This window comes from Amblyomma maculatum, chromosome 7 (genome assembly GCF_055883805.1).
Source record: "Amblyomma maculatum isolate TAMU_Amacu chromosome 7, ASM5588380v1, whole genome shotgun sequence".
Taxonomy (NCBI): Eukaryota; Metazoa; Arthropoda; class Arachnida; order Ixodida; family Ixodidae; genus Amblyomma; species Amblyomma maculatum.
Window position 1 is genome coordinate 57,322,290 of NC_139350.1, and position 26,477 is coordinate 57,348,766.

At 47.2% G+C, this 26,477-nt stretch overlaps 1 protein-coding gene across 1 annotated transcript; it reads right to left on the reverse strand.

Moving 5' to 3' along the window:
* Positions 1 to 1,814: 1,814 nt before the first annotated feature.
* LOC146183321 (uncharacterized) lies at positions 1,815 to 9,976 on the reverse strand. The gene is made up of 2 exons (XM_084608352.1): positions 8,234 to 9,976; positions 1,815 to 1,940 (listed from the first exon to the last, which is right to left on the reverse strand). The coding sequence occupies exons 1-2, from the start codon at positions 9,974 to 9,976 to the stop codon at positions 1,815 to 1,817; spliced, it is 1,869 nt and encodes a 622-aa protein (XP_084464478.1).
* Between the last annotated feature and the right edge of the window lie 16,501 nt (positions 9,977 to 26,477).

Genomic DNA, 26,477 nt, shown 5'->3' on the forward strand with positions numbered 1-26,477 from the left:
ACTGTCGCTTCCAAGATCTAGCCTTCGTTCCGACACAAGCGATCGCTATTGCGACTTCTTCAGCCGTGTCTATGTTTCTGCTTCGGATGGTGGCGGAGACGACTGGTGTGCCGTATACCATAGACTACCGCGGCGACTGCGGCCCCCGATCGGCCGCTTGCAGCGTCTACGTAGGCAACTTCTTTTACTCTAAATTCTTTCGCTCTTTTAACCAGGCCCCTGTGCTGACGGCAGGTGTCGGTCGAGCACCGTGAGCGAGACATCCGACGCGCGCGCCCCAAAGAGCAGATGACCGTAGACCTTTTCAAAATTGGCCAAAGGGCGCTGCCATATTGGAGACTGGGCTGTGTTCACACACACACACACACACACACACACACACACACACACACACACACACACACACACACACACACACACACACACACACACACACACACACACACACACACACACACACACACACACACACACACACACACACACACACACACACACACACACACACACACACACACACACACACACAAAAGCTGTGGATTCTCCCCCCCACGCCTGCTTCACAGCCCAGGCAAACCGGTTTCTCTCAGCGTCGTGAAAATGTATATAGGCAGGGGCTATCGTCGAAATAAAGTATACGACGATACGACGATAGCAGCTCGCCAAGATAAAATATCGACAGCGGCGGCGCGCCGATCAGTTTTTGTTGGTAGCGGCGTGCCGATGTCTCAGCGGACACCTTCAAGCTCGATCAGACTGATCAGAAATAGTTTTAATACAGTGGCTATAGTTATAAATCCGCGTGCACTGCGCTCTGCATTTTTCATCTGGAGGAGGGGGGACTTTGTCGCCATTTTAAATTTCTGTGCTGTTAGCGCCCAGATTTCTTCTCCCCCCCAATTAACTATACTATGCCAGTAACTTCAGTTTGCTCGATGGCGGCACATGCTCCGAGTATTACGGTAGGTATTGGCCAGTTTTCATCGATGCTCCTTTGTTGAAACGACTGTTTAAACAGCGAAAAAAGAAAATATTTTGTCGATGGCCTCATTGTTTTCACTGTTGTAAAAAGCAATTTTGTAAGTTTTTAAAATGCGGGATCGAAGTTAAAACAAGCTTAATTATACTTTTTGTTACAACACACATTTTAACATGTCTACTGCGGTAAAGCTGTGAAGATTGCAGTGCACAGGGAAACATAGTCAATACGCGGCTATTTCTATGAGAGAAAGCAAGAACCATTTAGTAGTCGCCGATATTTATTGGGATATGCGCGATCAACCTTCTCAAAAAACAAAAACAAGAACAGCTGAGTATGAGAACAGAACAGTTTTTCAACTCCCAAAGCGACACAGGCTATGACAGACGCCGCAGTGAAGGGGACTACGGAAGTTTCGAACACTTGTGGTTCTTTAACGTGCACTGACATCGCACTCTACACGGGCACGGGTACCTTGCTTTTCGCCTCCATCAAAACACGGCCGCCGCGGCAGGGATTCGATCCCGTATCCTTGGGCGCAGAAATCGAGCGCCCTGATTCCACTGCACCACCACCACGGCAAGACAGTAAAATGAGAATAACTGAAGAACGTCTTTACTATTGCATTATAGTAATACTCACGTTCACTGCATTAAAGGGTTCATTAAAGGGTGCCGAAAAAGGTGGAAAATATTTTTAATTGCTCTTCGCGCTTAACTAGCTATCTCCAAGTGTAAGACAGTAGAAAAAGTGCGAAGGCTCAACCACTGTGCGCTTGGCGAGCGTGATAATTTGAAAAGGTGTCCACACGAAGCCGGCAGTCGGAGCACGTAGACTAGCGCTTCTTGACGCGCACTACTCGCATCGGGCTGGCTTCCGCGATCCGCACCGGGGTTGGCTCCGGAGCTTCCTCCGAGCTGCTCTGCACGCACACGGTGTCCTCGTCGTTGACCAGTCGCACCTGCGTGGCGAGAGGAACGCCGTGGATCGAACGCCAAGCGATAGCCTCTTCAACTACACGGATTCCCTTTCTGCAGGGGAAGAGATGAGGGCCTGACAGGGCCCGCGCGCCCGAGGGAAGAGGCCTCAAGGTGAGTCAAAATATCTAACAATAATGAAGCAATGAATCACATGAAAACCGAATCAGCACACTGTACTCGCATTTTCACGTAATGAATAAAAAATAAATATTTTTTTTTATTCAGAAAACATGACAACTGTAAAATTGACGTTAAAATGTGCCACAAAGCTGCAGAAGAAACTCAGCTGTAGTCACTATTCCTCTTTCAAAAATAACCCGCAGTGTCAGGCCATTACTGCAGTGGGCGAAAAGCTTTATGAAAAGAGCCAAACACAGAGCTTCGGTACAGCGAATTCGCAAGTAAACCATTCAAATCCTGAATGGGCCGAAAAAGAATTGCTGAAAAGATTAGCCTTAAGGTATAAGGTCGAACGTCACTGCGCCTAACATGCAATAGCGACGAGCATCTCGGCTAGAAACAAAGAGGAGGTTTGTGTTGCCAGTGCTAACGAACATCTGTGGCATGCCCTCTATTTATCCCCTGTATTTATCCATCTATTTATTACCTGTAACCACCCGACATACTCGACACCACATGCACTCACTAACACCATATTTTGTGAAAACTAACTGTTTTAAACATTCGATTTTTTTTCGCGGACAATATCCGATTGGAATAATGTTATTTCATAACACCTGTCACGCTGTATGCACATTGCTCTTGATTGTTCTGTCTTTTTTTTACGTGATACATGCCTGTCCTGCTTGGACCCTGACAAGGGTCTGCAGTATGTAATAAAAAACAAACAAACAAATAAATAAACAAACAAACAAAGAACAAACAAATGAATAAATAAATGAACAAACAAACAAATAAATAAACAATTGCGGTTGACTCGTCAAGTGCTTCTGCTTGGCTTCCGGGGTCAACCCGCTGTTAGACAAACGAATGATCTGCCAGGGAGCGGCGCCAGTCTTCGGGACGGCCACAGCGTCACTGTCCAGACGTCGGTCTGGGACGGCGCCCGGTGAACAATTTGGTGTCTATTTTTGCCTTTCTTGAATACTGTGTATTGTTGCTAACCTTCTCTGCTTGTATTAGAGCCTCTTTAGCTTACATGCTTGCATTGGGTCTTGATAACTCTGTGCATATAATCAAATTATTAACACAAATTTCCTCTCTATCGTACTTCATTGTTATAAAGGTTGTTCTGTTCGTTAACTCCAAACCATTCTCTGGCTTGCAACGGGAGAAAGCTAGGCACAAAATGGCCATCTCCTTTTGCAGTGTATGTAGCTGGGTTCCGGCTGAGCTTGTCACGCATGTCGAGGGCATCTCCTCTGAGACAGCTATCCTCTCACACTCTGAGCGTGTTTGCGTGCACTAACTCCAACCAGCAGCGCGTCGTTAATAATCTATTATTCTATTAATTATTATTATTATTCTATTATTTCTAATAATCTATTACGGGTGGCAGAGACACGGACAAGTTCGATATTAAACACAGTAAACCTCACAAGGCAACCAGGATCCCACAGAGGCAATGAACAAGAAGGTATGACTTGACATGGAAGCTCAAATGGGGCCTCTTTCGCTTACGTGGTTTCTCACGATGACACTTTAAGCTGAACCGTTTTCAGTACCTGCCTCCTTGGTTACGAGAAATACGCACCACCTCAAATGAGGCACGCTGACATAAGTGTGTGGCGCTTAGGGCTAATCAGGCGGCAGAGGGAGATTTTGTACTGAAAATACGAAACACACACACACACACACACACACACACACACACACACACACACACACACACACACACACACACACACACACACACACACACACACACACACACACACACACACACACACACACACACACACACACACACACACACACACACACACACACACACACACACACACACACACACACACACACACACACACACACACACACACACACACACACACACACACACACACACACACACACACACACACACACACACACACACACACACACACACACACACACACACACACACACACACAGTACCATGCGTGCCGCTTGTTTTCGCTGATTTCTTTCCAATAAGCTTTACTTTTCACCCGCTTAAGTCAGGGGCGATCGATTCAGCGCAGGCGCTTCTAAGCAACCGAGGCTCTGTGACGTCATCGTAGTGCATGGTGCGATCGCACTCAACAAACTTGCTATGTAGCGCTGTCTGTCTAAGGCTGTCGATACCGGCATACCTTACCTCGAAAATATGCTGGGAGGCGCCTGCTCGAGCTTGTATATTATTTTCAAAAGCACAAGCCTGCGCTCTCTCACTCTATCCTGCTGTGCCATGAAGACCCCCCCCCCCCCCTCCCCTTTTTCCTTCTTTTTTTTTTTTATGCGGTGTTGCAGCGCAAACTATGGAAAGATTGCGAGCGAATGGTTTCGCACTCTGCCTCAGGGAACGCTTTCACGGGAGGCCTACCGGCAGGTTACAAATGAGGAAAATAAAGTGCCAGCACGGTCAGCTCACACGCGATAAGGGAAGAGTTTCAAGAAAACCTGGGCCCGCTTGCACAAAACAATCTTAAGACTGTCTTAGCTAAGTCCAGACTTAACTGGAGTCTAAAGAATAGGCCACTAGCATGGACGCTTAAGACTGGAGTCAAGACTGGGCTTTAGTCCTGACTTGTATAAGTCGCTTGTATGATTACGACTCTAGTGCTGTCTTGGTTAAGACACAAGGACGCCAGGTGTCTAAGTAGAGGAATTAGGGAAATACAGGGATGCGCTGGAACTGTCCCTGCTGTAAGATGTACACATTCCGTCAATTTTGCGTTGTGTAAAATCCGTGCCATTGCTTTTTGCGGCTTAAGATTGTGTTACGAGGAAAAATGCCCCAAGTGGTTGCTGAGGCCGTTCTGGGAAGCCACTTTGGTGAACATGAACCCGAAGCGTTCGACGTTCGGAACACGAGCCGTCTTAAATAAGCTTGGTCTTTCTAAAGACACCATTTAAGTCTGGACTTAGCTCGGACTTTATCGTGCAAGCTGGCCCTGGTTTATAATGGGGGAGTTATCTGCGGTAATGCTACCGGTACATTCCAATGCGAGCATCTGCTGCTGTCTGAGATGCACGAGGTAGCGATCTATGAAACCACAATGGGCCGCACACAGAGCAACATTAGTGGAATGGATTGTAAAATGTCGCCTCACAAATGCTTGGTTGCCACTCTAGCCTTATCTTTGCATTTGCGTCGCTTCGCTTGGCTTCTGTCTGGGCGGCACGCGATAACGTGTCTGGTCTTCGCACTATAGCCTTGCTCCTGTGTGAACTGCAGTGACTTCGGGTTTGCGGTGTTGAGCTGCTAACACCCGAGTAAACAAACATTTTGGATCCTAACAGTGGCGCGTGATTGCTTTCTTCTTTACTTCGTAATTAATAGTCTTTCAGCATACAATGATTACTGAATTTATTTCGCGTCGACACCCCGAATAAAAAAAATTATTCCTCTGGGGTTCCCGTGGGTTCGATGATTGTTGGCTTAGTTCATGTGTATGCCTCCACGTCCAGAACAAGTTAGAGGTGTCATGAGTGGCATGCAGAGCCTGATTATTATCAGAGTGTGGTGTTCTTATCCCGAGCAGTTTTTGGTGAGTTGAAAGCCATTCAGTATGACGACCTACTTCGGTATCATTACACTTGGAGCTATAGCAGCTGCAGATACAGGCCGATATTTTCTCTCTCATATGAATGTGTGCTCCTCGAGAAGAGGAAAAGGGCCATTTCCTGCGGGGATATGCCGCTTGAGACAACATGCAATAACAGTGCCACTATGTTTCGAGCAATTTCCCATTCTAAAAACGTAGACACGCCATCACCGGTGACGCCAAGGAGACCGAAAATGGCGCAAGAGAATAGAAAAGCGATGCCTTTCTCAAGTGAAATTCGATTCTCTTTTGTAACTATCTGTCGATTATCTACAAGATGCGCCATTCGGCGAAAAGGATGGGAGGAGTTTAGCAGCATGCAGCGGATATCTTTTCAATATTTCGAGGAAAAGCTGAAGGACAAAACGCTACATGGTTATCAAAAGCGGTGCTTCCTTACCACTGCCCCATATTTGGAGAAAAATGTTGTTTTCATGCATAACAGGAGCTTGCGTATTGATGCGCGGAAAATGTATTTTATATGAAGTGTGAGTAAGGAGAGCGTTTATTTTCAAGTGCAGCATGCGAATAATTAAAAAATGACACGACCATTTTGTTCTCCACCCAGAAAGTACTGATAAATTCACATCTCAAATTGACTTTAAACTGGTAAAAGGAATGCTTTTGCAAACGTCGACAAAAAAAAAAAGAAAGAAAGAAAGAAAGAAGTCTGCGCGGTGAGCGATATATAACTGAAATAGCAATGCGGGGGAAAATAAGGCGTCTGCAAGAAAAAAAAGGTATAAGGTCAATCTATGGTTGTTTCTCAGTAGGTCCATTATGAATAAATAATAATTCAGCTGGTTTCTTACAATTTAATTTAATTAATCGAGTGATTGCATGGTCTATGTTATTTATAGTGTTAGCGTGTGCAGCACACAAATTGTCAGTGGTCGATGGGTGTGACATTTTGCGTTGAGATGAAGAGATGTTGCCCAATGATAAGCATATTATGAAAAAAATATGTTGCGGAATATTGCACCATTGGAAGCAAAGTAAACCAGGAAGCATTGGCGATGAGCACCCTCAAAAGAGAATGTGCGAGACTGTGGAGGTAACAGAAATACATACGGCAATCCAATATTTCTTAAGTCACAATTGGTTCCCTTGATAATTACCAACAGCATTTTGCTATTGATTATTTGATGCATAAATGTGTTTCCTTTCTGCTCGCGTAAGTTTTGCAAAAATCAGCATTAAATCATAGTTGTTTTTTTTTGGACAAATTTCAGTTGAAGGCCAGCGCTCGTGTGTCTCCTTTTCATTTTCTTTCGGAGCTGTGATTTAGCCCAATACTCATGCATCCCCAATTATTATTCCTTGTCCTTACCTTGATAACTGTTAATGCATTGTCCACCGGAGCAAAACTGGCTTTCCGGGGGTCCACATTTCTTATGTTTACAGCGATCGAGAGCTGCTTTCAGGAGTCGGGTTCGAAGCAGAGTTTTAGCTTGGGATTATGACACTGATGGTTACTACGGTAACAGCTGAACCCCTACCGTGATGAGTTTCCACATCGATAGTAAACGCCCAGAGGGCTGACCGATCAACGTTCGAAGATGTCGGCTCCATGCTAAGAGAATGTCTTAATCAACAGTGAGACGAGGCCGCTTTGACCGCATCTTGGGTTTCAACAACTCACTTGGGAGACTTTAGCGTCACAGCGCACAGCGTAACAACTTCAGCTGAAAAAATAAAAAAAAAAAATAAAAAACCGGGAAGAGAGAGAGAGAGACAGAGGACACCTAAGTTCCGCCTTTGACAATATGACGCGACTGCGTTCAAGACCCCTCGAAATATGCATGATTCCCGCTTTGACCGAGCCCTTCGAAAAGGTCTGCGTGGCCTCGGGGCAGTGTCCGTCTCGGGATCAGAGATTCCTGGAGGGTTCGATTCACTTCCTTTTCCAATCTCAACGTAGACCTCAGTTTTCAGCTCCTGCTAAAGCGGCAGTTTGATTGGATCACGTTACGTCAAACGACCTCCCAAGCAATTAGTGCTCGGCCATGTCAGCTGCCAATCACTACCTTCCAGAAGAATGTTCGTGACTTTTCGCTCGCGATGTCGACAACGCTGACGTCCGATTTTAACGAGACAGCGCTAACGGCCCCCGTTCATCGAAAATCCGGTGTCGGCTTTGGCGTTGTGAGCTGAGCGCGGGGCCTGTCACGAAATGCATAAAAGGGCTAAATCGACTGGAGGTAAATATAAGGAGCGGTAAGGGACGAAATTTGCGCCGGCTATTCGAAGAGAAGCGCCTGGTGACGGCGGCTCTTGAAGCCGCAAACGCAGCAATGGAGAAGCATGCGTGCTGCTTAGGTTGAAGTCTGGAAGCGGGAGAAGGTAATCTGGGCGCAGCTGTCAAACCGATGACGCCAGAATGCGGCTATTATCATCTATGGGCCACCATAGAATGCGTTGTGCATTTCTTCTAGTGCAAGTTATAACCAGGCAGGTAAAAAAAAAAAAATGCCATAGACTCATAGAGGGAAGCAAAACGATTGTGCACGGAGTGATGTTCTTACCTCAGTCGCGCGTGCACTTTTCTGCCTCGGAATACTGAGCACTTTGGTGACTGCAGGCGCAAGGTCTGCCTCACTGAGGGTTGATGATTCGGACTGCTGGAGACACACCAGCTGGGCTTTCGCCCCACTTTTGAGGACGCGGAGTTGAGTCGCTTGTTCCTCCTGCTGCACGGACATTTGTCTGGCCGATGACTTCCGCGCCTTGACCACGCGCACCTTAGATGCCGAGTCGTCGTCGTGCAAGTGAACAAACTGAGGGCCCGGATCCTTCACGACCCGCACTTTTGTGGAGGAATCCTGGTCGCGCAAGACGATGGTTTTCGGTGGCGGGGCGGGATCCTTGATTATTTGAATATTGGGAGGGGGCGTGGGTTCCTGCTGGTGCACATGGACAGTCTGAGGTGGGGGAGCTGGTTCTTTGATTACACGCACTTCGGGAGGTGGCGTCGGTTCCTGTTGGTGCACATGGAAAGTCTGGGCGGGTGGCGCTGGCTCTTTGATGACGTGCAGTTCAGGAGGGGGCGCCGGTTCCTGTTGGTGAACGTGAAATGTCTGGGGAGGTCCCGCGGGCTCTTTGATTAGGTGCAACTGAGCGGGTGGGGCCGGTTCCTTCTGGCGTACGTGAAACGTCTGTGGTGGTGGCGGAGGCTCCTTAACCAGATGCAGCTGTGCGGGCGGAGCAGGCTCTTTCTGCAAAACGTGTACAGGAGGAGGGGCGGGCGTGGCTTGCTTGACGATGTGCAGCTGCGGGGGTGGGGCGGGTTCCTTCTGTATGACGTGGAACGTTTGAGGCGGTGGGGCTGGTTGCTTGATGATGTGAATCTGAGGTGGTAAGGGTGGCTCTTTCTGAATGATGTGCACGGGCATCGGCGGAGCGCACTGCTGCTTGATGACATGAACCTCCGGCGGTGGCGGGGGCTCTTTCTGGCGTATGTGAAATGTCTGCGGAGGTCCCGGAGGTTCCCGAATGAGGTGAAGTTGCGGTGGCCTAGATGGTTCTTTCTGGTGGACGTGGAAAGTTTGAGGTGGATCCGGCTCTTCCTTAATGATATGTAGCTGCGCAGGGGGCGGAGGTTCTTTTTGGTGCACATGGAACGTTTGTGGAGCATCTGCCGGCTCCTTGATGAGGTGCAGTTTGGTAGGCTCGGGTGGTTCCTTCTGGTGCACATGGATTGTTTGGGGAGGATCTGGAGGCTCTTTTACAATTCGCAGCCTCGGCGGGGGTGGCGGGTCCTTCTGGTGCACATGGAAAATCTTAGGTGCGGCATCCTTCACTAATTTTACCCGGACAGGGGATGATTGGCCGCTGGTTCGCCCTTCTTCCCCGACGAGTCTTACTTGCATACGAGAGCTGGTTTCGTCCCCTTTTATGATGTACACTCGTTTCTCGTCTTCGGAGTCCGGTCCTTCGGAAGAAACACGAATTTTGGCCGAAGGCTCGGACTTTCGGCGGTACACGCGCAACGATGGCAGCTCTGACTGCTCCGCGTTGCTGTCAGAGCTGGAGTCGTAGAGCTGAAGCTCGGAGGACGAGCTTTTTTTCTGCACGATCCGCATATTTTGACCACGCTTATCCGGCGGTGGGCCATTGACGAGGCGTACGAGGCGCCGGGACTTCGTCCCAATGGGAATGACGCGTACCAGGCGTGCGGACCTTCTGTCGCGCGTCGGTGGGGCAACATCTTCGGACGACGAGCTACTGCTGACGATGCGCAGAGACCGCGTCGACCGGTGAGAACTCATCCCGTTGGCCCCGATCCTTCTGATGAGAGGCTCAGGTCAGGCATAAAATTTAGGCGCGGCTGAGGACGACTCAGGTCCTTCGGCACCCGCTCCCCACCATGCCGTCGTAGCCTACCATGGTCGACAATGCTCGCCGGTGCTGCGTTGGCAGTTCGACGGTGGGGGCATTGAGAGGGCCGGGGGCCGTCAGCGCTTGCGAGGTACGAACCGGCCCGAGCTCTCAGACGTACGCCGGCTACTCCATTGGTGGCTCGCGGATGAAGACGAGGACGAGACACGAGCTCAAGACGACGTCTTCGACTAGTAGCTGCTAGCCAGAATTTCATTTCTTTTTTCGGAACGGTTACTTTGCGCGGATAATTTTTAAACCTGGAAAAAAAAGAAAAGATAACCACCAAGAAAGTTATTTTATTGCATATTTCATTTGACAGCTGCTTAACGATCGAGTCCTTTGAAGACGAAGACGTTGTGATGGCGCGCGACATACGAGCTTTTTTAAAAGTGCTTCTTAGAAGTATTTAAAAAGGTCAAGAAGAAGAAGCATTTTTTGCTTCTGGATAAAAACGAAAATGGGTAAATGAGTGAAATTATGGAGTTGGAAAAATGATTAAAAGCAGGTTTGCGGATCGAATGAATTCCAGGCCAGACTGAGGGTGCTCTCCATCTAGTCCAAGCACCGCCTCATAGTGGAAGAGAGAAAAGTGCTACGTCGGCACGCCCGCGCAGTGGCTTGATAGCGGTCGCTAGTGTACGCCGCTAGTGGCAGCAAGTTTGAGGGGATACTTTCCTTTTTTTTTTTTTGGTTGGCATTCCTACCGGGAAGCAGCACGCATGCTGAAATTTCGCGACCTTTGTAAGCCATGAATATCTCCAACACGGAAATGCTCTCGTTTGCTCTATATAAATGACTAAGTCGAACAGATAAAAACTTTTATACCACTTACGGCTCAAATCCCTTAATTTCCGAATGGAGAGACACGTGCTGTCTACTCGAACAGTGATGATGACGGAACCGCAGGAGGCTTCAGGGTAGAGTGACTCGTCTGACATATTAAAGAGCAGTTTGTTAACTTCACGTTGCGGATAACAATATCTGGTTCCATGATCGACAGCTCAGATGACAGAGGTTTGACGGTGTGCAGAAACGACTTGCGCATTTCCTTTGTCTGCAACCACAGATGGGTCAGCTGTATTGAATATTTTTCACATTTGGCTACGGCAAGAAGAGCCCACCTTGGCGATCACCGGGAAGACTTGCTTTGTAGTTATGCTAAAACAGCGCTAGAAACACGGACAGATAGAAAGACAAACACACATTGCGCTGAACTGGCAACTGAGGTTTTATTCATTAAGCATGTCTTTATATACACAGATAGTGATAGAAAGTGGACGATAAGTCCCGTCTCGTGATATAAACATCACCCTCTTCCTTCAATAAAAAAAAAAAAAAAGCCCTTTCCTTCGCATGAAGTATTAGGGTAGTGCTGCTTACGCATCACTTCCCTAATACTTCATGCGAAGGAAAGGGCTATTTTGGAAAGGAGACGGTGGCGTTTTATATCACACCACGGAACTGGTTGTCCACTTTCTATCACTCTCTGTGTATATAAAGACATGCTTCATGAATAAAATCTCATTTGTCAGTTCAGCGCAGTGTGTTTGTCTTTCTATCTGTCCGTGTTTCTATAGCGTTGTTTTACCATACTGCCCAACCAACTCGCCCAACGAGCCACTGTGCTGTTGCTGCAATCGCGGCCAGATGCCCTGCACTCAGAAGAGCGCTCCCGAAGACGGAAATTCGGACAGCAGGGCTATAAAGGGACGCGCGTCCAGCATAATATATGCATCGAAATTAGGCGGCCCCGTAGAAAAAAGCCCCTCGTAGTGGCGCTGCTCTTTGCGGTCGTGCCCTGAGTAAGCGAGTGCGAAAAAGATGGCAAAGACGACGACTACATGGCACAAGCCATTATCTGAGGGCACAACAACAAACGTCTTCGTCTTTTTTTTGGGCTCGTTTACCATGAATACTTACCAACTAGCCCCATTTCTCACGTTAGTGAAATAAATCTAACTTGCTGCGTCTCGCGGCGCACGGCCAGCACGGCCACGCACGCACGGCCACGCACGGCCAGCGACTTCGCGGGAAGAAAGCAGAGATATCGTTTGCCCCGCTTTGTCCAATATGACGAACAGATTCCAGCAACACAAACAAGCAGGAATAAAGCAAAGGAAGCTTACGGCACTAAATATGAAACGTAAAACACTTGCGGAGGAGTATGCGTTTGGCTACATGACGCCGTGGCTCCAAAGTTCGGGCTCATTGAACAACCAGTAACTGGTGCTACAGGGCGCTCACAAGCCCACGAATGCGAGTGCTCTGACCAGATCAGCCTGTTAAGACTGTCAATATGTCGGCAAACCTTCGGCGAAGCGAATCGATATTTTAAAATTGTCAAACTGGTCATAATTTATGAGACCAATGCTGTTAGGGTAATTTTAAAATGACATGCTGCATTTAGGTGCAACTTCAGTTGGAGAGGCAACAATTTCTGAGACAGGCGTGAAGGGGGAGATAGAAAAACGTTCCTTGAAAGCTGAAAATTTGGTTGGACTCAGTCAGTGAGTCCAACAGTCTGAAGCGCTGCTCATCCACTTTTCGCCAGGTTCTCCTCGACAGCAGGGTCTTCGCTGTGCAGGGCAGCCTCCCTTCGCTCATAGGCTGAATGAAATGTTCCTTCTAAACTGAAGTTTTTTTTCGCCATAGCCATATCATGTGAAATAATGTGCCTTGTTTCCTGCATGCAGGGCAGATCGGATCAGGGATGTGTCCGGGTGCCGTTTTTTCGGACTGACTACACTGGGTATAGAATGCTGTTTAGTATGCCCCAAATTATGTGCGCTTCTTCCCTATTGAGATTGTTCCGAGGTATGGGAAAACACCTTCTCAAGCGGATGACGTAGAGCCAAGTTGTGAGTCAATCACTGCTTTTGTCTCTATGCAAAAGGAGAAGTGATCTGTTGTGATGCAATATTTTCAGCCGTCCCCTGCTTATCGATAGGCAGCCTTCTCAAAAAAAAAAAAAATTCAGAGGCAGGGATGCACTCAAAACAGGGCATGCTTACATTGAAATGCATACGACCCACAACATTTGTAAACAGCGCACCTGTTTCCACATAGCGAACCATAAGCGAGGCGGCCACGCGTTATAACGAACACTGAATGTGGAGAGCGGCAAAAAACGCAAGCACCCAATAGTTGCAATTGAACAACATGCGAGTTTTTTTTTTTAATTTTATTCTTCAAACAGCTATGATCGCTCTCTTTTGCTGTTCCCGAGTGAAGTTGCGAGGAGGTCACAGGAACGCGTTTAGGGAGTTGACAGAGTTTTAGAGCAACCAACTGCGCAGCAACATGCCTCTTTACGTCACAGAAGGCTTGTGTGAACTGAAATTCGCCACCAATCAACATTTTGCATAGAATACGTTATCAAAACAAGCTTACTGTCAAAGGGCGCGGGAACGGGCGGCAAGACATGACTGGATTTTGTTGTAGGCAGTCGCCACATGGAGTGGCTCGGCCGGTTAGCTTGGCTGCGCTGCTGCGTGCTCGCGCGACGCTCGCTACGGCTGGCTCATGCCTCTTACTCGGCGCAGGGTTCACCTGACTGGAATAAACCTGTTCTATTGACACCTCAACATGGTGTCAGAAGTGTCAAAAGTGTGCACGAAAGCCTGGCCTTCCTGATGAGATCTACCTCTTGACATGAGACCCTTCTGCGAACATCGTCAACAGCTCACCGTAGAGGACGCTCTGCTACTCTACGCAGCTCGTGTGGTTGTCCCAGTAACGTAAAAGAAAGAAAATTTGCGCCTTTTTCACGAACGTCACATTTGTATAACCAAGACGCAGGCCCGCGCTAAGGACTCCGTTTTGTGGCCTACAGGGGCCAAAGACATTGAAACCACCATAAAACATTGTTAAGAATCTGTGAAGATGCCCAGAAATCGTAAAATTCCCCTTCAAAGCACAGAGTTTCCAGCAAGACCATGCCAGAGAGTTGCAATGGACCTATCCTTCTTCAACAGCTGCTGGTGGTTAATCATCACAAATTACCACTATAGACACCCGCAGCTGGCCCATCTATAGAAACTGTCATCGATTACAATGATCATTCACTGCAAATCATTTTTAGCCCGACATGGTATTCCACTCTGACAATGGTCCTCAGTTTTCGTTATCTGAATCACAAAGTTTTCTCAAGAATACGGGTTTAAACACCTAACGTCAAGCCCACATTACCCTCAGAGCAACGGACTCATCGATGCGGCTGTGAAAATCATCAAAGCATCAATAAAAAAGACCCAAGACCCGTACTTGAGCCTGCTATCCACAGGTCAACTCCGCTGAGAAATGGCTATAGGCCCTCTGAACTATTGATCTGGAGGCGATTGAGGACAAAGCTTCCTCTAACTCCCGGAAGTCTTGTTCCCGTTTGCCGGACGTCCATAATCTTCCGAATTTCGAAATCCAATACCGCGAACAGCAGCGGAGAAATTACGATAGACGACACGGCGTCCGGCAACTTTCAAACATTCTAGAAGGTGATAAAGTCTGGGTTACAGACTTAAAGCAAAAAGGGAACATAAGGGCGCCCGCAGAAGAGCTCAGATCATATACGACTGACACTGGAACGGTGAAATAGAACCCATCTTATCCCTTTCCTCTAGCCTGCGGAAGAGAAGAGTGACAATCAAGACGTCATATACGAGACATCTCTGTATGGCGACGCACACATAGACACGTTCTCTGGAGATTCACAAACAACTTGCGCTGATACCTCCCGCCAGCACACCAGGTGTGGACGTCGCGTCATTTCTCTCAAGAGACTGCTTTTCTGTCAGGGGAGATGTTGTAGGGAACAGCCACATGCAGTGAGTAGGCCGGTTAGCTTGGCTGCGCTGTATCTCATGCTCGTGCCAGTGTTCGCCGGGAGTAAACCTGTCCCGTTGGTATCTCAACAGATTTGGCCCTGCTACGCTTCGGAGGCTTGCTGACGGCTGCGCAGCCTTCAGAATGCATAGGGTTTATAATGCATGAGCTGCAGGTTCTGATAGTATTCCAGATTCCCACGGTACACCTAATGATAACTCCTGGTTACAAATGGGCTGTATCTGAACATGCGCAGCTAGATTAAAAAAAAAAAAAAAAGACCTTGCCTTTTCGTTCCTCGTTGGCCGCCGTTGCTTCGGCATGCGCTGTCGCGGGTGGTGCTGCATGCCCAGTCGACAGAAAAACAAACAAACATAGGAGCTCTGGACTGAGGGCCCTCACAGGGGACCTCCTTTTGGTCTAATAAACGTGTTCCACTATCACCATCATCCCAGTCCGAAGCACGTAGTTGGGGTTTTCTGGCGGTGCCTTGCTCTCTGTGCATGACACAGAGGAAAGCTATTCTCGTGTGATGCCTTTTGAGCTAGTGCACGTCTAACAAATACTTTATTGTCTATTCTGCCAATACGTGAGAGGAAGAGAATCTAACAATGTCACGGTTTCTGATAGGTCTAGTGTAAAGCATCTTAGGATGATGCGGCATTCTGATGGGCGGATTGTTTCTGTTGAGTGCAAAGTTGCCTAATTTTTCTTATATCGTATATTTATGCGGTGTCTAGGCATTACGTAGCGCAGCTTTCGAGGGTTAAGTGTGGGCGGTAAACCCTGTTATTGCGTGTAAAAATATACCGTACACGAGTGTGTTCAGATAAGGGTGGTAATCGAAGTCCAATGACTATATTTTTGTTTTAATAAAATTTTGAAATACGGTCAGGAAATGTGATGACACAAATGAATGAACTATAGTTTGTAAGATAAATCGTAGTTTCTTTAAAAAAAGAAAAGAAGAAAACGCATACCAAAGAGGTCGAAAAAATTACGACAGAGTCTTCGAACTTGTTAAGAATGCGAAGAAGAAAGACTATTTGGATGTTTCTTTAAACTTTATGACTCCTTTTATTTACACTCAGTGACATCCAAATATCCCAGTGCGCACTTCAATCACCACAGCCGATATTTCACGTCCAATTCCACATGGTGGCTACGACGAGCGGCGATTCGAGTCGCTCTAGCATATACGTTCTCGGTCTTCCACGCTCTTGTCATCACCTTCCAAGCCACTATAGGCCACCGGTAGTCTTCCCCCCTTAGTCTCTTTCATTTCAACTTCTCCATCCCGCAAATGGTAATTAAATGAACCCACTACGTATTTACTGTCTTGCGGTTGACAGTGTAGACGTCAGGGTATATAGTGCAGGGCTACTCGGTTGAAACAATTCTATAACAGCTTTTTGATGAACTACAACCGTCTTTCCCTTAATATGTTCATTTACTTTGCAGTATTCGATTAAGCCTGTTATGCTTTAGCGGCGCAGGCGATGTCTTACTATTTTAGTGTGAACGCACTACTTCACAGGCATGTGTGAAGCCTCGACCTTTGACCTTTGAAGATGCCACTGGAGATTGTATTTGACAGGTGATACGACCAGTCTCTTATTGGTCGTTGATTTGGCACACTCTGCCATGGATGGATGAGAAAACATTTAATTTCATCGGCTTTAAGGGTTCAGGTGGATTGTTGGCTGCGCCAGATGGCCGCCAGTTGCGTCCTGCCGGCGATCTCTTCGGCCCACTCAGTGACCCGAGTCTGGATGGCCGGGTCTGAGCAGCGCAGCACGGCCTGCCACTCCTCCAGAGATGGAGCTGCCAACTCGGGCTTCGCCTTTGAAATGGGAGAGGGGGTGAGACCAGAATGCTGCCTTTCATTACGTTTGAATGCCGAATTATGCACCCTCGAACATCGCTGGCCCACTGACATTCAGCGTCAACAGCGCACAGGGAGAAGATTTATCAGAGCGACCGAACAGGTTCAACTTCGCAGCATCTTTTTTGCTTCTGATGAAGATGCCAGCAGCAATACAATACTGCGTGTAAGCTTGTACAGCTTTAAAGAAAGTCCGTCAATAAGTTTTGAAATAGGCTTTTTACGCATGAAGACTGTTTCTGTGATACATTTGTACATGTGTTATCGGACATCAGGAAGCAGAGAATAAATAGTTAACTAATTTCTGATAATCAACTTTAATCATTAAGGGTTTCAGTAGCTGCGAAGAGAGATTTTTAGGCGGCCATAAGTAATAGCCATGCCAGTTTTTACGATTTCGGAAATGCGATTGCCTTCGGCACTGTGGCTCAATAAATTTTGCCATCTCGTGCGCACTTTCAAAAAACTCTCGCTGTAAGCTCCATGCCCGTAGAACTGCCAGTGATGGACGCAAGTGTGACGTCACCTTCTCTGCTCTGCGTGGGCTGGAGCATCAAGCAGCGGCGAGCACCACATCGCAGGCAAGAGTCTTCTAGTACGCGATCATGTTATGGGCTAAATTTAGTGCAGGAATTTATCCTTCGTTTGGGAATGCACCGAACCCTGATCAATTTACCACTGTGCGTATAAGAGCTCCATTTCTGCAAAAGGCCACAACTAATTGCACATCGATCGGGATATGTTGTTCTCCTGACTTCCGCAATTAGGACAGTACATTAACAGTACACTGCAGAAACATGTTTACATACTCGGGCATGAAGCCGCATCTCAGATGTTTCTATTATACGAACTGGAATATTGCAGGGATATCAGGCGAAATCTAATGAACTACTGCTAACGAAATATGCCCCACGGTATACCGCGTACCTCGAAGTCGTCTGCGGTTGGCCGAGACGTCGGGACGAAATGATGGATCGGGGAAAGTGCCGATAAAGTTCTGGCGCTGCGTTTCATGAAATTACATATCTGTGCTCCGTTCGTCGCGCGATCATAGCGAGCTTGTGCCACTTGAGTAAAATCGGGGGCATATGAGAGAACTATAGTTGCGACTAGAAACGGCACACGTCTTCGAACAGCAGAAACCAGCCGTCAACGGCTACTCGCATCAGAAACGTGATGTGACACGTAATAAGGCCCAGACAGCAGTTGTACCTGCAGCAATTCGACGATGGCAACGAGAAATGAAACGGCGACCTGATTTTGAATTTTTGCCCAAAAAGCACGCTTGCTGCCTTTGGGCGGCTTACTGTCCCCGAGCGCCGCAAGAAGAGGAGGAAAACGAAGGAAAGTGAGCTACAGCCGTAGATCTTCTGAGGTGAGAATTATTTGACCATTCATCTCTTTCTTGACGCTGCTTCGCTTCTCTCCCTAGCCTAAATTTGAGAGTTTCGCTGTCTTTCCTAGCCGGCGGCAGAGCCACTCCAATGTGCTCTGGAATGCATCGACTGTCAGGCTGAACTTTCACGGGGAGAGGAACGTTTCGGAAAATAAGCGGCGTCGCAACTACAACCTGCACGCATTGCTGCCAACCAACACGAATCTCGTCTGCTGTGCCCTTGAGATGTTGTTATTTAGGGTGTTGAGAGCGAAATTGATCTGCGCCGCTGCCGGAGCTTTTTCCTAGAAGGGGTGTGATAATCTAAGAGTTGTTCTTTCTGCTTTCATTTCGCTGCGATAGAGCTGGATGCGCTCTTTTCATCTTCGTCCCATTTCCAACTCTCACTTGCCCAATCCAGGCGCATGCTGGAATTCATCACCCGCCTCGTAGCAAACATGTCGCTCAGTGCGTTCTGGGGCCTTTACGCGGCCTTTGTTCGTTATATCCCAAAATAAATGTTGTGCACTGTGGATACTCAGCTGTGCTTGTCTACGTATCCGCCTAGCAAGTATCGAGCGCCACGTTGCGTATAGATAGTCGCTCAATATGAAAAGGAACAATGTTTGAGCATTCAACAAGCGGCAAGTCCGTCATTATGTGTGACAAGCGCACTTTTTCTTGTTTGCTAACTAGAATCCATCTGGGGGTATAACACGTTGAAAAGTCATTTTAGACTTTAGCACAGAAGTAACAAGTAAATTCGTATTTTCGGTCAAACTGATTGAGCGATACTGATACTGAGCGACTCTGTGCATTGTACTGTCGGCATACTCCACCAAACCAACGACTCAGACACCGCGACTTTTCTCTGGCACGCGAACTGGCACTCCCTCTGCTCAAGCGTGCAAGCGTGCACATTGCATTCTTTTGCCTGCACCAGGTCAGCGAACGCTGATTGACGGCCCACGACCCAACCGCCGGACTGGTGACCTACAACCGTTTCTTGCACCCACTGTACGTCAAGGCAATCCTCGCTCCTTCCAGCCATCTATGTGAGGGGGCTAGCAAATTAATGGACATTTAATTGTTCACGTGGATGAACAAAAAAAGGCTATATTTACAAATATAACTAATTTATAGAGCTAAAATACACGCTGCTGGATTCGCTCATCTCGCTTACGCATTTGCAAGCTCAAGGCCCGCACACAACGTCTTGCAGCTCGCCGCTTCCGTACACACTCAGGGGCCGCCATAGTCAGGCCGAATTGACCCACTAGCCGTGTTCACATGAATGCGACAACTGGCGCACCGCATTCATGTAAACGGGGGTAATACGCTAGGAAAGCGCATCGTATAAAGGCAGAAGCCTTTAATGCCTCATCGTTGCCGACAGAAGGTTGCCAGAAGAGGTGTCACGCTGTCGAGAGCGAGAGGAAATACGAAGGCCTGAGTACTAAGTAACTAGTACTAATTAGCATATATTGAATTAATTAGTTATTAACAAATAATTAGTCAATAATTGGTTATTTATGAATAATATAATTATACATTAGTTGGAAATTGTTCATTGATTGGCATATGGCCATATAAGGCACGCACTCGCATATACTGTGGTGTTGCTCTGTGATTGGTCGAGACCTCTATGATGTCATCCCGCCTAGCCAATCAGAGCCACCGCAAAAGTGGGACACATTTTGTCCACGACAACATGGTCCATTAAAGGCTTCCGCCTTAAAATAAATTAATATACCTTGTCTCCACCGAGAATCGAACCGCCATCCCTTGGATCCCCAGCCCAGCGCTTCACCAACTGCATAATTTCCCTTGTCTGTCGTGAAAATGATAGCGGGATTCTCCGCAGTGACATATACTGCGCCTTTCCTTTCCGGTAAACGAATTATAGAACTCCGGTGAACTTTAACGCATTCATTGAAATGCTGGTTGTGTTCGACAAGGGACGCGCGATGTACCGTCATGACAGGTCATGACGTCACCAGGCAATTCGTGCCTATACGAAGCTGACACCGCCGGGCGTCCGATCCAGGCGTCCGTGCGGCGCCTTTCATTTGATGCTTCCTCGAACTCCCCACCACACAGCAAACAGAAGCAGACCCAGATGTCTAGGAGGCGTTAGTACAGCAGGCATCAGCGGCATTTGAATTTGATCTACAGGATCGAAAAGGTGTTGTATCTGTCACAATTCTCCGCGGGCATATGTACCGGGGCGTAAAGGAAGGTGGAAGTGAAAGAGAGGGAGATAGAGGTGCCGTATCGGAGGGCTGTACTATCCACCGCTCTATAATGGCTTTCGCCTCATCGCACTTGAGTGGTCCAAAGTGCCCTCTAGAATGTTTCAATGTTTCCGGCGGGGCTGGATTGAGAGAAGTCAGCTTTCGCCGCGCATGTAAACCCGGTCACATGACCCCAGTAGTGCGGGTGGGGTGCCCTGCACTGAGCACCAAAACACAAAACCATCGCTTGACCAGCTCCCCTGTTTCTTGCTATCACTTCCGGTTGTACTTCTCGCTGTCTCCCATACAGAAGATGACGGCTGCAGCCAGAGAGCTCGAAAAAAAAAGAAAGAAAATAAGAACAGAAATCTATTTCTTCGTAAGCGCCACTTTTGCTTTCACGTGTGCCGCCATCATCACGCCAGAAATAATGAGCTATATGTAAACGCTGACGCATCGCATTACCGTGATGCGCTACGAAATGCGATGCGTCATATGTCGAATTGATGTAAACACGGCTACTGGGTTTAAAATCGGCTGTCAGGATTATTTGTACGTTATGGGGTTGAGCCAACGGTCGGTCCGACCCGCTTGTCAAGCGCCTACCCCGTTGCCTGCTCTCTGTTCGTGCAGCAGCAGGAGATTGGAACCAGGAACTCCTCTTATGGGTGTTCCTCCTCCTCCTCCTCCTCCTCCTCCTCCTCCTCCTCCTCCTCCTCCTCCTTTATCATCTGACCACAGTTTTCTTGCTCGGCGTTAGGTGTAGCGGTAAGCTTGGCCCGACTAGGCCCGACTAAATGGTCCGACAGAACAGTTCATTCAAGTGGGTAGGGTCGGGCTGAGTCAACCTGACATCTGGCGGAGCTCGCTCGAACCGTTAGTATCCGGCTCATGTAATCGAGGCTACTGTCGCTGTTCTGCTTCTCTAATTACTGCTGACAGCCACAGAAACGATATAAACAGCACAAAATGTACAAAAAAATATCCACAGAAACAATCACAGAGCTGTTCTCACGTGCAGGGGTTCACTTTTCGAGAAATGTCGAGGTGTTTTCGGGTCCGGGCTTCGGCCATTCGTTGAGGTCAGATACCTGGCTGCGGCGCCGAGCAAGCGCGCCATCTGACTGACGAATTAAAGGGTGTCGCAGCTACGGTCATGAAAAGGAGTATAAATAAAAAATGCCTTTGCTTACAAATATTAAGGAGGAGGAGAAAAGGAGGGCGGAAGGCAGGGATATTAACCACAAAGAATGAATTCCGGCTGGCTATTCTGCATTGGGGAAGAGGAATGGGGGAATAAAGGGGAAGGGTGGAAGAGGAGAGGAGGTGAGATAGTCACAGTCTGTCAATGAGGCTAGTCTTTTTTAAAAAGCGAATATACTGTTATTATTATGTCATCCTCGCCCTGGGTCGTCCCGAACGGATTATACCTCCATTCTCTCTTTGAAACATTCACTTCGTCCTCAGCCGTCATTCATGGTCCGAATTACACGCCATTGCACTTTGTAGCCGACTTCACGCGATATTATAGCGCCGAGCAATTTGCACCCTACCTCAACGCATGCAGGGACTATCTATATGTGCAAGGATGAATGCCTTGCAGGACGGCATTTGAAAAAGGACAACGAAAGCACAGGGGACTATAGTTGTTTAGTTCGGTGTTAAGTAAAATGGAATGTTGTTTGCTTAATTTTTTACTTAGAAAGCAGCTGCGAAAGTGGATCCCAGCCCACAATCTCTGCGTGCCGTGCTCTGCCAGCCAAGCTACAGGCATACGGCGGCGGCTGCCGTCCCTTCTGTTTTGCGAAGGGATAATGACGTACCACTATTCGGTGCTGACCATGTATGCCGCAGGTCCCTGTCCTGTCTGACATTCCTCCACCTTCAGGCGCTTCTCTGAGCTGGGCAGTGTACTTACCATAAACTATGCCGTGGTGTGGGCACTACATTCCTAGACCTAGTCGACACGTTCGGTCATCACAATTCCGTTTGTGTCAGTGAGAGCCCTTTGTTGCTCAGCCGTCAAACGCGTAGCGTGCTCCGTCTAGAAAGTAAGGTTAGGTTTATATTCCACTCAAATACATGGCTGAGGAGAAGAAAAAAACCCGCAATCGCGGTTTGACGAAGCTTCGAACCATTAGATTGCTTCGGCTAGCAGTTGGATGGAAAAATAAAAGCAGACATCGCGCAACAAATACAATAGTCAGCCTTCTTGCCTCCTTACAATACACAGACTCGGTCTCGATGCATCGCAAGGCTGCAGACGGAAGCCTATAATTGAAAGGTCGTTCTCCTTTTCGTTTTACGCGAACGTTGCAGGCAACCACACCTGCTCCTTCACACAGCTACCAATTTAGCCGCTTGAAGGTGGCGCTATTTGTGCCAGCTACAAAAAAATTGCACGTGTCTTCTGCTGTACTGAGAAAGTGGTGTAGTCTTTTTAAAAAGTTTACAGTCCAGGGGGTATGCTTCTAAGGCGTGTAGTGACGCAGCATTCGCGGAAGTTCTTCCCGTTGGAGGCGGTAGACAATCTTCTTACCTTCAGGAACCACACGGTGTGGCGGTATGGCGAAGACTGTACGCTGCGATTGAGCTGTGCCCACGTTGAGGAGCAGGCGAGGGGAATGGAGCAATGATCCCGGTTGAGCCAATGAACTGAGATGTTTCAGCAATCGAGCAGCTCCTGTTTACGCGAGTCTCAGTGAACAGCACATATTTTACACTGTTTGCACACCGCTTGATAAAAAAAAAGTTGATATGCTTAAATTGTGCCATTTTATAAATTCATACACCGTCTCCCCTTTGCAGCATGCACAACGGCGGACCGCAAAACATTTTATTGAGATGATAGCGATATTCCTTCAACGCCATAACCAAACTTCCAGAGCATCTGTATTTCTCATTGTGGAATTAACCTTTATTATTAACAGTTAGCTGGACAGGATACTTGCAAATAAACAAGCTTTTGCGTTCACTACTATTTCTCGCAGGTGAAGCATGTCGTCTAGTCCCTCATCCGTGAACCACTCGGTAAGTCTGAAAAACTGTGACTGTCCGCATAAACCTAGTTACTGAAAGGGAGTAAGTGTGCTTGCCCGGAACGAAACTGGTAGCCAAGAAGTAGGTGTTTATTGAATATTTATGCTCTAGATGCCTTTGCGAAAAAGGATCTAATTAGGTTTATAGCTTCGCCGTTACGACATTTGAGACTTTGTTCGAACGTACATGAAAGAAAAAAACAACAAACACTCAGCAATAGTGGGACTTACATTTGCATTATATTTCAACGTAACTTGATTAAATATATTAGGCTTATACAGAAGGCCCTCAGGTAATGTCACCAATTTCTAGGGCTATAATTTGCAGCAGTTCATTCTGCTGGCGCGTGGAAAATGTCCGATTTATGATAATGATTGACTCGAATAACGCATGATTTCAAAATATTGTCTGTCGGTTTTCCGCGTGTCATGCCTGGTCACCATTTCACACCTTTTATATCGCATAGCGACGAGCCAAGTGTGCCTATTTTCTTACTGTGTCTTCCTGCGTCTATCAATGTATGCGCTAATTTACATATTTCTTTCTATTATTTTATAGCATCAAATGGACGTTAGTGCAAGGGGAGAGTGTACAGGAAAACTGAAGGCAGTGCGAAAAATGCACACATGCATAGAGTGTAATAAGACTTAGACTGTGAGGTATATTGACATTCGACGAAGGCTTATTGCAACGCGTGAAAAAGTACCGTAACATATATATTTAATTTATAACGTTAGCGGTACATACGAAGCCAAAACACACACACACACACACACACACACACACACACACACACACACACACACACACACACACACACACACACACACACACACACACACACACACACACACACACACACACACACACACACACACACACACACACACACACACACACACACACACACACACACACACACACACACACACACACACACACACACACACACACACACACACACACACACACACACACACACACACACACACACACACACACACACACACACACACACACACACACACACACACACACACACACACACACACACGCACACACGCACACACGCACACACACACACACACACACAGCCTGCACCAAGCGACTTGGCGACTAATTAGTGTATAAATTAGCCACTAAGAATGAAAAGAGGCTGTACATGAAATATTGCGCGTTTATAGAAAATTACGAATGAGGAGCGGTTCTGAACAAAAATTTGCTATCATTCGTAGTTTTTGGAAAGTGTATTTACATATGTATGCTGTATACATGCATTCGTGGGTGTTAATAGAACGGCCGATTCGATAAGACATGAAAAAGGTACACACGCAGGGGAACGAGGAGAAACACAATCTCAGAGTGAAGAAAAAAAAAAAAACGGAGCCCGATGTAAGAGAAACATGCGGCATAATTTGCTAGACAAGCCATTAGGTGAGCTTAACCCTCCCATATTTCAACATTTTCTCAACAAGTGGCACTGGGTTTGACCTTTTGTGAGAAGACGCACCCTGTACTTGCAAGTTTTTTTTTCGTAGGGAGCTTTGTCACTTCAGCGTCACTGCAGCTAATCCCGTAAGCGACTTTTAACCATTTGACTATCACCTTATGAAAGAGTAAAAAGAGCAAGAATTCACTTATTATGTGACCTAATTGCTGAAAAAGTTGAAGAAAAGGTTGTGTGAAGCAGTTTCTCTGCGCGACGGGTGAAAATGGGCATTTGGAATTTGTTTCATTTTGCGCAAGTACAGAGGTTTGTGGGTTGCTAACTTGAAGACCTGGATTCCGATTGAATGCCGTACAGGCAGATGTTCTCACTTAGAGAGATGCAGATTGGATTTATGACATTAAATAAATGCATCCATAGTAGCTTCCTAGCTTTGTTCCTCTTAATTGGTTGCGTGGGACTTTCTGTACTGTGAGTTCTTGTCTATTTCACATATTTTGTTTTTCGCTATTCGAAAGCAAACCAAGGCTTTCGTCACTGTCTCCCCACCGTCATCTATTAACGTTATTTGAGTGACTGGGTCCATCATCCGTTAAGAGGGCATCTATTCGCGAGCGGCTTGAGGCTCCATCTTCCCCTTTTATTCGTAAACACGTGTGCTTCGTGTGGTGTTGTCTTCCAGCCTTCCGCTACATGCACAGTACTCGTCAGAAGAAGAGCGGCAACAATAATTTGGCGGAGACTACATACAAAACGTACCTGTGCTGTAATATTCCGGTGCTTGTTATAGAGCCCCAACGGGTCGAAATTAATCTGGGGCCCTTCACAAAGGCGTTCCTCTTAGCTTACGTATCACGTCTGGAGGTTAAACTTCCTATTATTACTTCCTATTATTACTTCCTATTATTACTTCCTGATGTTATGGTGTGCAATGTTGCAGCTAATACTGTGTTTATGTCAAGCAGTGGTCTTAGAAGCGACGCACGAAATACGAGTTAGTACTATTCATTTCGGGCCTTGTTTCCTTCGCTGGGACTTGGATTCCTGCCCCAACGTTGTGGTTCAGTGGTTAGGATACTGGACTGCTGAACCCGAGGAGGCAGGCTGAACACCGGCCTGGCGGCCGCGTTTCGATGGATTGGGGTGTGGTGTCAATACCAAAGAACCAAAGATGAAAATTGTGGAGCCCTGTAAGAGCGACTCAATTGAGTCTCTCTGGGACGTTAAACCTTAAAAAAAAAAGGATTTTCAAACTTTTTTCAGCGCATGGTTGATGGCGGACAGCTCTTCTCGCACTTCACCGCTGGCCGAAATACGATTGAGCGCAGGAAATAAAATATAAACATGCGCTACGAGTGGTACTCGGGCAATTCCTGCGGCCTAGCGGGCCTTTATTAACCACGACGAGAAGCACAGTTTACTGAGTACAGTATACTCCAACGTAACGCGGGAGCAATGCAGGGATTCTCTAAATCCTCGTGGGAAAAATACTGACTTGAAAAATTGAGGGATGCAAGTAAGAGACGTTTTGGATGATTAGTGCATCCTATCCGTTATGGCGGAATCGATGCAGATATCCACTGAATATCGT